General features: G+C 34.5%; 4 protein-coding genes across 4 annotated transcripts; 3 read left to right on the forward strand and 1 right to left on the reverse strand. All coding sequences in view use genetic code 12, as the record gives it.

The window, feature by feature from the left end:
- Nucleotides 1–146: 146 nt before the first annotated feature.
- On the forward strand, nucleotides 147–1,427 carry J8A68_004416 (uncharacterized protein; the record flags this gene model as incomplete). The annotated part of the gene is made up of 1 exon (XM_049408373.1): nucleotides 147–1,427. The coding sequence occupies one exon, from the start codon at nucleotides 147–149 to the stop codon at nucleotides 1,425–1,427; it is 1,281 nt and encodes a 426-aa protein (XP_049262261.1).
- A 153-nt stretch (nucleotides 1,428–1,580) lies between these two features.
- On the forward strand, nucleotides 1,581–2,111 carry J8A68_004417 (uncharacterized protein; the record flags this gene model as incomplete). The annotated part of the gene is made up of 1 exon (XM_049408374.1): nucleotides 1,581–2,111. The coding sequence occupies one exon, from the start codon at nucleotides 1,581–1,583 to the stop codon at nucleotides 2,109–2,111; it is 531 nt and encodes a 176-aa protein (XP_049262262.1).
- A 1,154-nt stretch (nucleotides 2,112–3,265) lies between these two features.
- POT1 (acetyl-CoA C-acyltransferase) lies at nucleotides 3,266–4,501 on the forward strand (the record flags this gene model as incomplete). Its single annotated transcript, XM_049408375.1, has 1 exon — nucleotides 3,266–4,501. One exon carries the CDS (start codon nucleotides 3,266–3,268, stop codon nucleotides 4,499–4,501), a length of 1,236 nt encoding a protein of 411 aa, XP_049262263.1.
- Nucleotides 4,502–6,830: 2,329 nt separating this feature from the next.
- REP1 (Rep1p) lies at nucleotides 6,831–9,119 on the reverse strand (the record flags this gene model as incomplete). The annotated part of the gene is made up of 1 exon (XM_049408376.1): nucleotides 6,831–9,119. The coding sequence occupies one exon, from the start codon at nucleotides 9,117–9,119 to the stop codon at nucleotides 6,831–6,833; it is 2,289 nt and encodes a 762-aa protein (XP_049262264.1).
- Between the last annotated feature and the right edge of the window lie 2,935 nt (nucleotides 9,120–12,054).

Here is a 12,054-nt window from a genome sequence, read left to right on the forward strand (position 1 = left end):
TAATTCATTCTTCTTTTGCGAGATGATCTCTCTATCTCTGGCTGCTACAGAAATTTTTCAGCTTCTATGAGTCAGTCACCAGAAAATATAAATAGGATTTTCTTGCTTCCATTCTTTTTGGTGTTTATTAGAAACAGTAAGAAAGTATGGAACAACAAGACAATCCTCCAAAGCAAGCTCATTCCAATGAGCCTAGAGGTGGCGAGGACAATCAAATAAAAGACAAACGGAAACGGAAACCTCAAAGAAATAAACAAAGAGGAGGTAAGAAATCTGGTCAACCAGAAGGTACTAAAGATCTTACAACCAATATTCGATTCCTACAAATTTCTAAATTAATAAGAGCATTTAAACCAGTCACATTAAATGGCACTCCAATTAAAACATTAATCAATCAAATCAAAGAGAAAGAAACCAATGAACCTGATTATTTTAAGAATCAATATAAGAATCATGCCAGATTATCCAATCTACAAAAATATTTATTGGAATTTATGAAGAATCAACCAGATTCAACTATTTATATATCAATGTGTTTAAAACCATCAGATCCCGAATTTCCATTTGAGTTAGATAGATTACAATTGAATATAAGTATTCCTGCCAATTATCCTAAAGATAAGACCCAACGGCCAAAAATTGTTGTTTTGAATGACGATATTCCAAGAGGATTTGCCGTGAATGTAGAACTTGGATTTAAAAGAATTGTGACAATTGCACAAGGACAATTAGTTGACGAAGAGATTGAATTAGTGGATGGCCCGGGATTATTATCGATGATATTGACATTGGATAAATATTTAGAATTATTTTTGAAACAAGAGAAGAAAGAGACTATTAAGTTCGTTAAGACTATAAAGAAACCTGAACCGGTGAAGAAGGAACTGGCGAAGAAGCCCGAACCGAAACCAAAACAAGTTACGATAAATAAACAAGTGAAACAAGTCCCCCGTGAAGTATTAGACATGAGAAATCAACTTATTGACCAAATGTGTAGTAAATTGGGTGAGTCCGTCAAACTATTCAAGAAATCATCTCAAGAGAATTATTACAAGGTTACATTACCAGTTCTTAATATCAATTCTGAACTTATTCCTGAACTTTGGAGAAGAAATAAATCTATAGATGTCATGCTTTCAATTCCAATCAATTATCCAGAAGGTCAACTAAGTATATCTATGGCAAATAACTTTAGTTCTAATTTGATTTTGAATTATTGTCAAGATGATCAATTCAAATTAGTTCAAATAACAAAACAATATCGTGGTTATGAAAAGAATTTAATGAATAATTTTTCAAAGTTTAAATTTGATACTAACAGTTTGTTGATTGTATTGAATTGGTTATCTAATAATATTGGATCATTTTGCCTTTCAGAGAAGGAATTCAATACTTGGAAAGAGAATCTTTTAATATATTTGCAATGAGTCGTGTACTGTTGTTCAATTTGAGGGGGAACCTCTTTCTTTTTTTTTTCTGTCAATGGTACAAATCTCGCCGCACTGAAAATGAAAGAACAGCAGTTAAAATATAAGGACTGAAATAACCATCTCCGAAGATAAAGAAATTGTATACAAATCATGACAACACCAGTGACACCAATAGACCATGCAGTTATGGTAACAGAAAAACAAATGTCGTTTCAATATGCCAATGAATGTGATTTAGAATTACATTGTTCACCATTTGGATTAAGTGGATTATATATCAAGATTAATGGAACAAATATTATGGGAATAGGTTCTACTATGGGATTAATTACTGGTTCCACTAAAGGATTAATTCATTATAATGATTCAAATGATTTAATTGATCAAAAATATAAACTATATGTAGTAGTTGATAAAGAAGGGATGTTGAGGATAGATTTCACTAAAATATTTGGTATTAAGAATGGAGAAGATGATGATGGAGATAATCCTGACAGTGGGCATGGTGATATTGGTAATGGTAAACAAGATACCGATAAAGCGGTTGGTGGTTCAATAGAAGATGAAAAATATAAAGAAGAAGAAGTACCTACATTAATATTTCAAGGCAAATGTCCAGAAGGAAGACCGGATGATATCGAACCATTTATTGGAATATTCCTGTTTGAAAGAGAAACCTGAGTTTTTATATTTTATGGTTTATGTATTATTTATAATCAAAAGTAATTTTATACAACTGTTTTGATATTACCAGAGTTTTTCATAATTTTATGTATCAACGCTTTTTTTAAGTATTGCGATGAGTAATTAAAAGTGAGAATGGAATGGAGGGGTAAATAATTCTTAGCGCAAAACTGTTTTATTTCACAATATTCTTGTCCGAATCAAAACGTCGGTTTAATTTCTATTTAGAAATGGACCCGCGCTAAAACAAGAAGTTTAATTTCGGTAATTTAAAATTTGCGTCGGGATTTCTTTTTTTGTTTTCCCCACGAAAATGTATAAAGTGTAAGTTTATCTCGGATATCAATTCCATTGTAAAAGATCTTAATAAACCCCACGATTGTTAGATACTTATACCGAATAAACAGTTTCCGGGCTTTCTCTTTTGGGCTTGCTTCCCGTGGATTAGTCTAATTCTCTCAACCATTAAATCAATACGTAATTCAGCCCTCTGACTTGTTCCTACTTTATTGTTCGGCTTTGGTATGAGTAGCTCTACTTGCCGAGAAGACAAGACAATAGATTTGCTTCTATGATGTCTACAGAGTATAGATCTATTCAATAGTCATGGCTTGCTGTCATGGGTAACTGTAGGGTTGAATAGTATGCAAAGAATATCTAATACTAAAAACGTAAACTTGAAAGTAAACGAGCATATCGGAAGACTCGTGTAATGCCTATTACTATGGGTAAACTCTACATCATTACTTTCTTACGGCCGAGAGAGATGAATAGTTTTGTTACTAATCAGTTGAGGAGATGAGCCATCGGCCGTTGATTCTTGTTTCGCCTGTTAAAGATATATCTTGTATTAGTAGTAGTACTTCGGTGTAGTGTAATGATGTCAAATATATTAACCTCGGGATAAATCATTTTTCTGTTTCCTCGGATTAACTTTTTTTTTTTTAATTTTTTTTTTAATTTCTCAGCGGATTAAAACTTTGAAAATTGCGGAGACTTTTCGAATTCACAGGCAAAATTAAAATTATATAAATTCATCTTAATATTACCCTTATTTGCATTTATTCATTTTTCATTCTTAATATCATCATTAATCATCAAGCAAAACCTTTTTGATAACTAACAGAAACAAATAAACAAATAAATAAAAAATGGATAGACTCAACCAATTAAGTGGACAATTAAACCCATCTTCAAAGCAAGCTCTTTTACAAAAGAATCCAGATGATGTTGTCATTGTTGGTGCTTATAGAACTGCTATTGCCAAAGGTTTCAAAGGTAGTTTCAAGGATGTTGGTTCTGAATACATTTTAACCAACTTCTTAAAAGAATTCATTAAAAAAACTGGTGTTGACCCATCCTTAATTGAAGATGTTGTTATGGGTAACGTCTTAAACCCAGCCGCTGGTGCCACTGAACATAGAGGTGCTGCTTTAGCCGCTGGTATTCCATACACTGCTGGTTTCATTGCCATCAACAGATTCTGTTCTTCTGGTTTAATGGCCATCTCTGATGTCGCCAACAAGATTAGATGCGGTGAAATTGATTGTGGTTTAGCTGGTGGTGTTGAATCTATGTCCAAGAATTACGGTGCCCTGATTATTCCTCTGGTTGATCCTCATTTAGTTAACGATCCGGAAATGGCTAAATGTTTAGTTCCAATGGGTTACACTAACGAAAATGTTGCCAACAAATATAACATTTCAAGAGAAAGACAAGATGAATTCTCTGCCGTTTCTTACCAAAAGGCTGAAAAGGCTGTCAGAACTGGTGCTTTCAAGGATGAAATCTTACCAATCAAATCCGTTTTAAGAAACAAAGACAGCAACGGTAATGTCGTTGAAAAGGAAATCATTGTTGATACTGACGAAGGTCCAAGACCAAATGTTACTCCTGAATCTTTATCTAAAATTAAACCAGCTTTTGGTGGTTGTACCCATGCCGGTAATGCTTCTCAAATTTCCGATGGTGCTGCTGCTGTCTTATTAATGAGAAGATCTGTTGCTGAAGCAAGAGGTTACGAAATTCAAGCTAAATTCGTTGCATGTTCCGTTGTTGGTGTCCCACCTGAAATTATGGGTGTTGGTCCAGCTTATGCCATTCCTGAAGTTTTAAAGAGAACTGGTTTAACCATTGATGATATCACTGCTTATGAAGTTAATGAAGCTTTTGCCGCTCAAGCTCTTTATTCCGTTGAAGCTTGTAATATTCCAAAAGAAAAGGTTAACAAGAATGGTGGTGCCATTGCCATTGGTCATCCATTAGGTGTTACTGGTGCTAGACAATATGCTACCATCTTAAGATTATTAAACAAGGGTGAAATTGGTTTAACCTCTATGTGTATCGGTACCGGTATGGGTGCTGCTTCCATTGTTATTAGAGAATAGATCATTTGAGTAGTAGTTTTATTTATTTTGTTTATATGTTTATACTAAGCAAGAAAACTGGCTTTTTCTTAATAAATGAACATGGGAAGTTCGATTATTTTTGTGTTGTAGTTTAACAATCCTTAAATCCTCTATTACAGTATATGCTAACTTCGAATCGTTCTTTGAAAAGTAATGCCTTACACAAGAAAAGCAAATCCGGCAACCACAATCCCAGCTGCTGCTTACTGTGCTATAAATCAGAATACTTGAGTCGCCAGGGAGAGTTGCTCTTCCATCCTTTATTTGTTTAGCCTTCAGAGTTATTGTATGTAGTGACGTCGTTTCAAATCAATCTCTCAACCCACTTCGTTTAGAATAGATTTTGCTTCTTCTGGTGTGCTTCCCTTGTTTGTACTCTCTACGATAGGCTGCTTGGTTACAGATGTACCTACAGCTCTCTGGCTAGTAATTTTATCAGAAAATTCCATTCTAAATTGGCCAGACGGTGGTTCACCAGTTGTGTAGATCGATAGGGACTTCTGGAGCCTTGACTCTGGCATGGTATCTACCGACAATTTAGCTCCCTTGGAGCTCTGGATTCAACCCTGGACATATCTCACAATAAATAGGAGAGATTTAATGGTCTTGCTTGCATGTTTTACCTGTGTTTAGCCTTGTTTCTTATACCGTCGCCTACTTAATGAGGAGCTTGCACTCTCAACCTCCTCTCCAGAACTATCCTAGCATCCTTGAAGTGGCTGCTAGTGTACAGCAATGTTAGCTAGTTGACGTCCCCATTTATCACAAGAACATTTGCCTTTCCCCAGCCAATTGGTTATCGTATTAACTCCTAGCATAGCTTGCACTTGCCGATGAAAGTTTTGGCAAAACCTTATTTGTCGACAATAAACTAAAAGTACAATACCTGAGGAAGAATAAACTTTTATTTTCATTTTCTTGAAGCTTAAAAATTCCCTCTTAATTTAATACGCCATTATCGGAACTTTAATTACCATATTTCTAGAAACGTTTGTTGGGTTCTTAAAATGTTGTAAGTATACTTTTCAATTAAGATTAAGATATCAAAACTAAGCTTTTTTTTACATGGCGAATCTAGCGGGTTTAAACTTCCGGTGGTGTGACGTGATCATATGATAGTTAACAAACCGCAGCAGATAGACTACTTGTTCACTGGAAGCAAGAATAAGGTTAAAAGGAAGACACGGAGAATTGGCCGTGGCTAGAGTAAGGTCCCCCCAATTATAAATAGAACCAGAGCTTTCAGGTTTAAGAGAAGGAATAATTATCAAACTTTTCTTTCTGCTGCAACTAAACCCTCTCTTATTGTTGACGATAAACCCCTGTGGATGGAGTTGTGGTTAGTGCAATAGGTAAGGCTAAGCGGGGAAGAAAATAATAGTCACTCAAACTTAATATATAACTTCGCATTAATTAAGGTTTTACACCCAGTTTAGGGTTTTGCGTTTTGCTCCTTAAAACCTTTGTTCAATACAGTGTGCCCCTGGTCATACGTTTATCTCTCTCCCCCTATCTATAAAAGAAAAAGTTATAGTGTAGCAAATAGAATTTTGTGTCTGATGAGAAACATTCGTAATCAACATGTCATCAATTGTTAATTAAGTGGTAAATAATTCCCGAATGGCATGGTGACGGCAGCTAGACAACCTAATGGAATGTTATATTAGCTACAGATAGAACAATGTGCTAGACATCACTCGCTAATGCTGCACGAGCGTCAAAATGAATTTAGTTTCATGCACAAGGGGGAATCTGTTGGGTCTTAGTTTCTGGTTTAAATGTACCTGTTTGTCAGAAAAGTGTCGGCATAGAATGCTTTTTGCAACAAATTATCATCTTCTAAAAAGTTTAATCAACAAGAGTTGTGTCGGATCTAAAATATATTTTTTTGAATGTAATTGCGTATCTTTGTTCTTGAAAGTAAATCTTACATAAAAAATATTATTTTCAGCCACTATATTTGCGGCAAAGTAGTATAATATCAAGCTACGACTAACACAGAGTAATATACGTACGTGTTAATTGTACATTAAAATAAACATCGATATAACTATATAATTCATGAACCTATTAACAATCATAGCAATTATAATAATAATAATAACAATAACAAATATTATAAACTTTAATACAAACCAAATTGAAAAAAAAAATGACAATAATAAAACCAAATAACCTACCATTGGCTTTCACCAAAAATAGCAAGCAACCTCAAGGTATCCCATAATTAATAAACAAACATTCTAAATTGAACAAGGCAAAGGTAATAGTGAAAGGAAACTTACCGAGAAATCTCTTGAACTTTCTTTCACTTGAAGTAAACGTTGGAACTTTTTCTATTTTGATTAACCACTGGCTCTATTGGAACTTCCACATCTTCCTTCTGTGCTTGATGTGCTCTATGTGGGAAATATACAACATTAATAGGTGGTAGGTAATATACGTTGGATATAGGATAATACTTATATCCCTTTACCGATTTCAAATCAAGTGCCAGCTGATTGGTAGAATATGCCAATGGAGGTACTTGTTGATTACTGGAAAGCACCAATTGATTTAGCAGGCCAGGTCTCGCTTCATCTGTAATCGATGAAATTGGAGATCCATCTTCATCAGCACCATTTGCATTTTCATCAATTGAAGAAATCCTTCGTGGAAATTGTTGTTCGTCTTCTTCATCCACGTTCATGGTATCAACAACATTGGCATCTTCTTCTTCATCCTCATCTTCATTATGATAGTCAGTGTCTTGTTCTTCACCACTTTGTAAATGAGCTTGAGCAGATTGAGCAGCAATCTTGAATGAACGCTTTGAAGTAGAGTATCTCCCTTTAATAAGAATATCTTTTCTTTCAGCATAGAAACTTGGATTACGTCCACGGACAATAATTGGTTCACTTATTAATTCAGCTAAAACCACTTCATTATTACCTCCATTATTAGCAGTAGTAGATGCATTGTTACCTATCGTACCTTCATCTTCAACATAATCATCATAATAAAGATCAGCAACAATACAACTCAATTTAATCTTTAAATGATAATAGTTTTGAAATGTAAGGTTACCATTATTTGGAGTTGCATTCTTGAATTGTAATTTCTTAACAACAAAGAATTTATCGATTTGACCATTTTCAATAGGGGTGTCATTGTTAAGAATTATAATATGTTCATGGGAAGTAATTGAGCTTGGTTGCACTAAGTCATCTTTATACTCATATGAAGATTGTTGTTGTGTCTGTTTCTTGCTTTCCTTTTCTTTCTCCTTCTCGACATCCTTTGGATCATTCTTGATTAAGATTGGAACATTCTTACTATTTGCTATATTAGTGGTTGCTAAGATCTCAACTTTGAAATATTTGATGACTCGGGATACAGTATATCCATACTCACTAGTTTGTAACTTTAACAATTTTGAATCTCCATTAAAACCATGAATGTTCATATTAAGAGATATTTGAATGTAGTTTCTTCTATAACATGAAATGACTTTAGGATCTTCCTTTTGATTGGATATCTGGGGAGTTGTATCACCACTATTTCGTTGCAATTCATTTTTGGTAAAGATGTAGTTGTTGTTATCAGTGTCGTTTGTTAAGAATCTTCCATTCAAGAACCCATTGAAATCTATAGATATCTCGTGATTATCCTTATCCACTAACTTATAATCATTAATGCTTGTGCTACCTGATTGTTTAAAGTCCAATAATCTTTTCAATTTAGTTGGCTTGTAATCAATTTGTACTTCACAGGCTTTCAAGTCACGTTGTCTTCTTGTCTTGGCCTTTTTCTTCTTAGGTGAGGCTGTTATGGAAAGGTCGCCTTGATTTCCAGTGGTCAGAGGGATTTCGTCAACTGCCAGCAGTTGTTGTGCTTGAAGATCAGATTGTGGGTAGCCACCACTAGTCATAAGATTCTCTAAGTTGGCATTACTACTGTTGTTACTTGGAAACCAATTGGTTCCTAGTGTATTGAGGTAGGCAGATGATAATGATGTAGGTAGGGCAGATGGATACTGATATGCACCATATGCTGGTGGCTGTTGTTGTTGTTGCTGTTGTTGTTGAAGTTGACCTTGAGGCATTGGCAGTGGTGACATTTGACTCCCAGCTGGCAACATCAGTTGAAAGGCTGGGTTGAACATTGACATATGATGATGCAGGGCCATACCTGCATTTGCCTCATACGGTATGTAAGGTGCATAATGGCTGATATGGGAGTATTGTTGTTGTTCCTGGCCCTGTTGATTGGCATTCATTGCATCATTCTGAACCATTGACATTGAATTGTAGGCCATCATAGAATTATTCGATCTATTAATGAAATTGTTGTTGCTTAAGAAATCTTGAAAGTTACTTGTATTTGGTGCGGTAGTTGGTGGGGTGTTGGTATTTCTTGATAAAGAATCTCTAGCTAATAAATTAAAGTCAGAACTAATGCCTTCATATTCTTCTTGTTTCAATGATGGGTTGGTAGTACTTGCATTCGTGGGGTTATTGGATGGGGTGTTCCCACCCGATTGCATAGGATGCAAAATATCCGGTAGGAAAAGTGAGGCAAGATCCTCCAATCTATCTTTATTTGAAGTGTCGTTCATCTCTTCTCTCTTCTCTTCTTCTATGTATATTTTTTTTTCTTGTTGTATTTCCCCCCAATAAGGTTAAGTATACGAGGTTTGAATTTGCTGCTTCTTTAATTGTTGTTATTAAAAAAGCCACTGATTGGTAGTTAAGCTAGTACTTTGATGATCTTCTCTTTTTTTTGACAATCAATCAGTCAAAGGACTTTCTTTATTTTTGGATAATTGTCTGAAATTGTGGTAATTAAATAAATAAAAAAACACTTGACCTTTTTTTTTTTCTTTGTAAAAAGATTGTTGGTCTCTCTTTATATAAATATTAGAAAAAAAAATAATTTATTGTCTGTCTGTCTGAAACTTTGTGACTTTGAAGTTTAATGTCTGAACTCTAAATTTTCTTTTTTCGCTGCGAATAGTTTCCACAAGAAAAATATTATTTAGATCTTAAAAAATAAATTTATTTTAAGTGTGGTTGGGTTGTTTTCTATGTGATGATATTCACTAGTTGCAAAAGGATAAAAGATCAATATTATACTTGAAATTTAAAATTAAACAATCTTTGAAATTCTTCTCCAATTTTTGTCTGTATCAGTGATTTAATTATACTTCTGAATGATCTCCTTAAATTGTAACAAGATTGCGAAATCAAGTGCAGGTTGGAGAAGTCAAACAAGGTTTTATTAGTTTCGCCTCTTTTCACAGTTTATGTGGTGAAGTAAACGGAACAGCACGATATGATTAAGGTTTAATCCTTTATTTGAAGAAGCTTAAAACTCAAACGTTCTCGGGTATTCCCACGGGTATTGTCGAATGTTTCTTGTTTAAGGGTTCGAGATAGCTCAAAACTCTTATTTGAAAACTTGAAAACTCCAACTTTTAGATTAATGTATTAGTTGGAAAAAGTGAGTAGTATATTAGAATAGGATCAGTAACTAAGGTTAGTTCAAAGTAATCCTAAAATATGTAGGTTATGATTAGAGTACTTAGAAGTAAAAGAGAATAATTAGAAACAAAAAGGACGTTTGCAACTGGATATATATTAAAGAAAATCATAAATTGTAGGGGCGTGGTGGCATCATTAGCCTTTTTTCTGGTCTTTTCCATGATGTTGGAGTCTGTATATGTCATTCAGAAGCGTTTCAGCTTCGCACATGACACAATTTATATGAAATAGGCTCTCAACCTGACTTGATTGGCAAACATTATTTTTTAAGATCTAAAAAAATATTATATTTTGCCTGAAGCTAAAAAAATATTTATTCCTTGACGCATAAAAAATATTTTTAATCGAAATGCAACATCATCGTTGGTTCGTTTTACCTCTTCAAACTACAATACTGAGAGCATTGGCAAATTTGAAGTCAATCTGGCGTACCTGAAACAAAATTGATAATAAGTATGTTTCGAAATTGCATCCAACGTGCTAGGCTATTGACCAATGCCCTACCAATGTCCTCTGATTTCATTCGTTGAACAATTTTCTTAGATTAACTCCACCAAATGTTATTCTTGATAAAATAATAATAATATGTCATGCCCGTCCCGAATCATTCTCTCACAAGAAAAAAATTCGTAGCGAATATTATCTATGGCTTGACTTTTTCTCTTAGCCAAATTAAACAACCAAGAAAGTTCTAATTTTCTTAGCATTTGTGGTTCGCTTTTTTGTGTTATTGTGTGTGTAATTCTCCATGACCTCAAGATCTAAGAAAAAGATCTAAAGATTTTATTAAATCACCAGATTCTTGGAATTTTTGGGATTGCCTACACCCCCAAAAACCTTCGATGATGTTCATTAACCTAGGACTAAGAAAAGCCAAATTTCCTTGGTTATTACCTTCCTGGTATGATTTGAACGTGGTGGCTAAATTTATCCCTGGTTTCTGTATTGGACTAAGCATTTTTAATCAATCAAGGGTTAAAAATGTCAATGAGTACTCCATAATTATGTTCTGAAACTGAATTCCGGTGAATCATTTGATGCCCATACGGAAATTATTATTTTCAGATCCGTGTCGCCACTAATCCAAACAAACACAAACGTATAATCCCACTCCAGGTTTCCAAGAAAACAATTGCCAAGAAACAGGAAACAACGACACAGAGAATAAAAACTTCGTTTCCCAATGAAGGCGACCCCCTATGTATCAGATTTTCTTTTGATCGATTATTTTCTTTACCTCCTAACGTTTATGAAGCTTGGATACACAGGATTGTATGAAAAAATGAGTGATCTACCATGTCCCAAGCTTGTAAACTAATTGGCCCACAATTACTCCACTTCTATGCCTTGAAAGGGTTAACAAGAAAGTAATATCAAGTGATTACTAATTACCGAGTTGGCGTAGACCTTGCTAATCATCCAAAAATTGGTTTCAAGAAATAATACCAAGAGAGAAGTTTCATGGTGATTTTTTTTGGGACTTGCATGAAATGCGCAAGAAATTTTAGCGACAACTGAGAATTCTTGTCATATTTTTTAAACCACACTAATATAGACTGCTTACAGGAAATATCTCATGCGAATGGTATGACTGAATCATTACTAAGGATGATTCTTACCAATAATGGCGTAAAGATGCAGCATCAACGGTTCGTCTATTTGAGGCGGCGACTGTGATGCTACGGGCCACCTTTCGCAGGAGTAGAATAGAGAATATCGAATTGGGGTTTCCATTAACAAGAACCAAAGAAAAACAAACATCCTAAGAATAGGAGATTCGTTTATAGAAAACATTATGAACCACTATCCCCGCGTTTTACTTTACAGTGATTATCTATCTATAATCTTTCCCCAACTCTGGGTATAATTGATTCCCAGCAATTTCAAGGTGTGGACTTCTTATTTAGAGATTTCAGCTGACGGTGGGCAAGGCTTTAGCGCAATGCAAGATGAAATTCAAGCAACAGCTGATAATATTCAATGTTTGTGTTAGTATATTTCAGGGCTTGG

Source organism: Hemisphaericaspora subhashii (genome assembly GCF_019202705.1).
Source record: "Hemisphaericaspora subhashii strain CBS 10753 chromosome Unknown scaffold21, whole genome shotgun sequence".
NCBI lineage: Eukaryota > Fungi > Ascomycota > Pichiomycetes > Serinales > Debaryomycetaceae > Hemisphaericaspora > Hemisphaericaspora subhashii.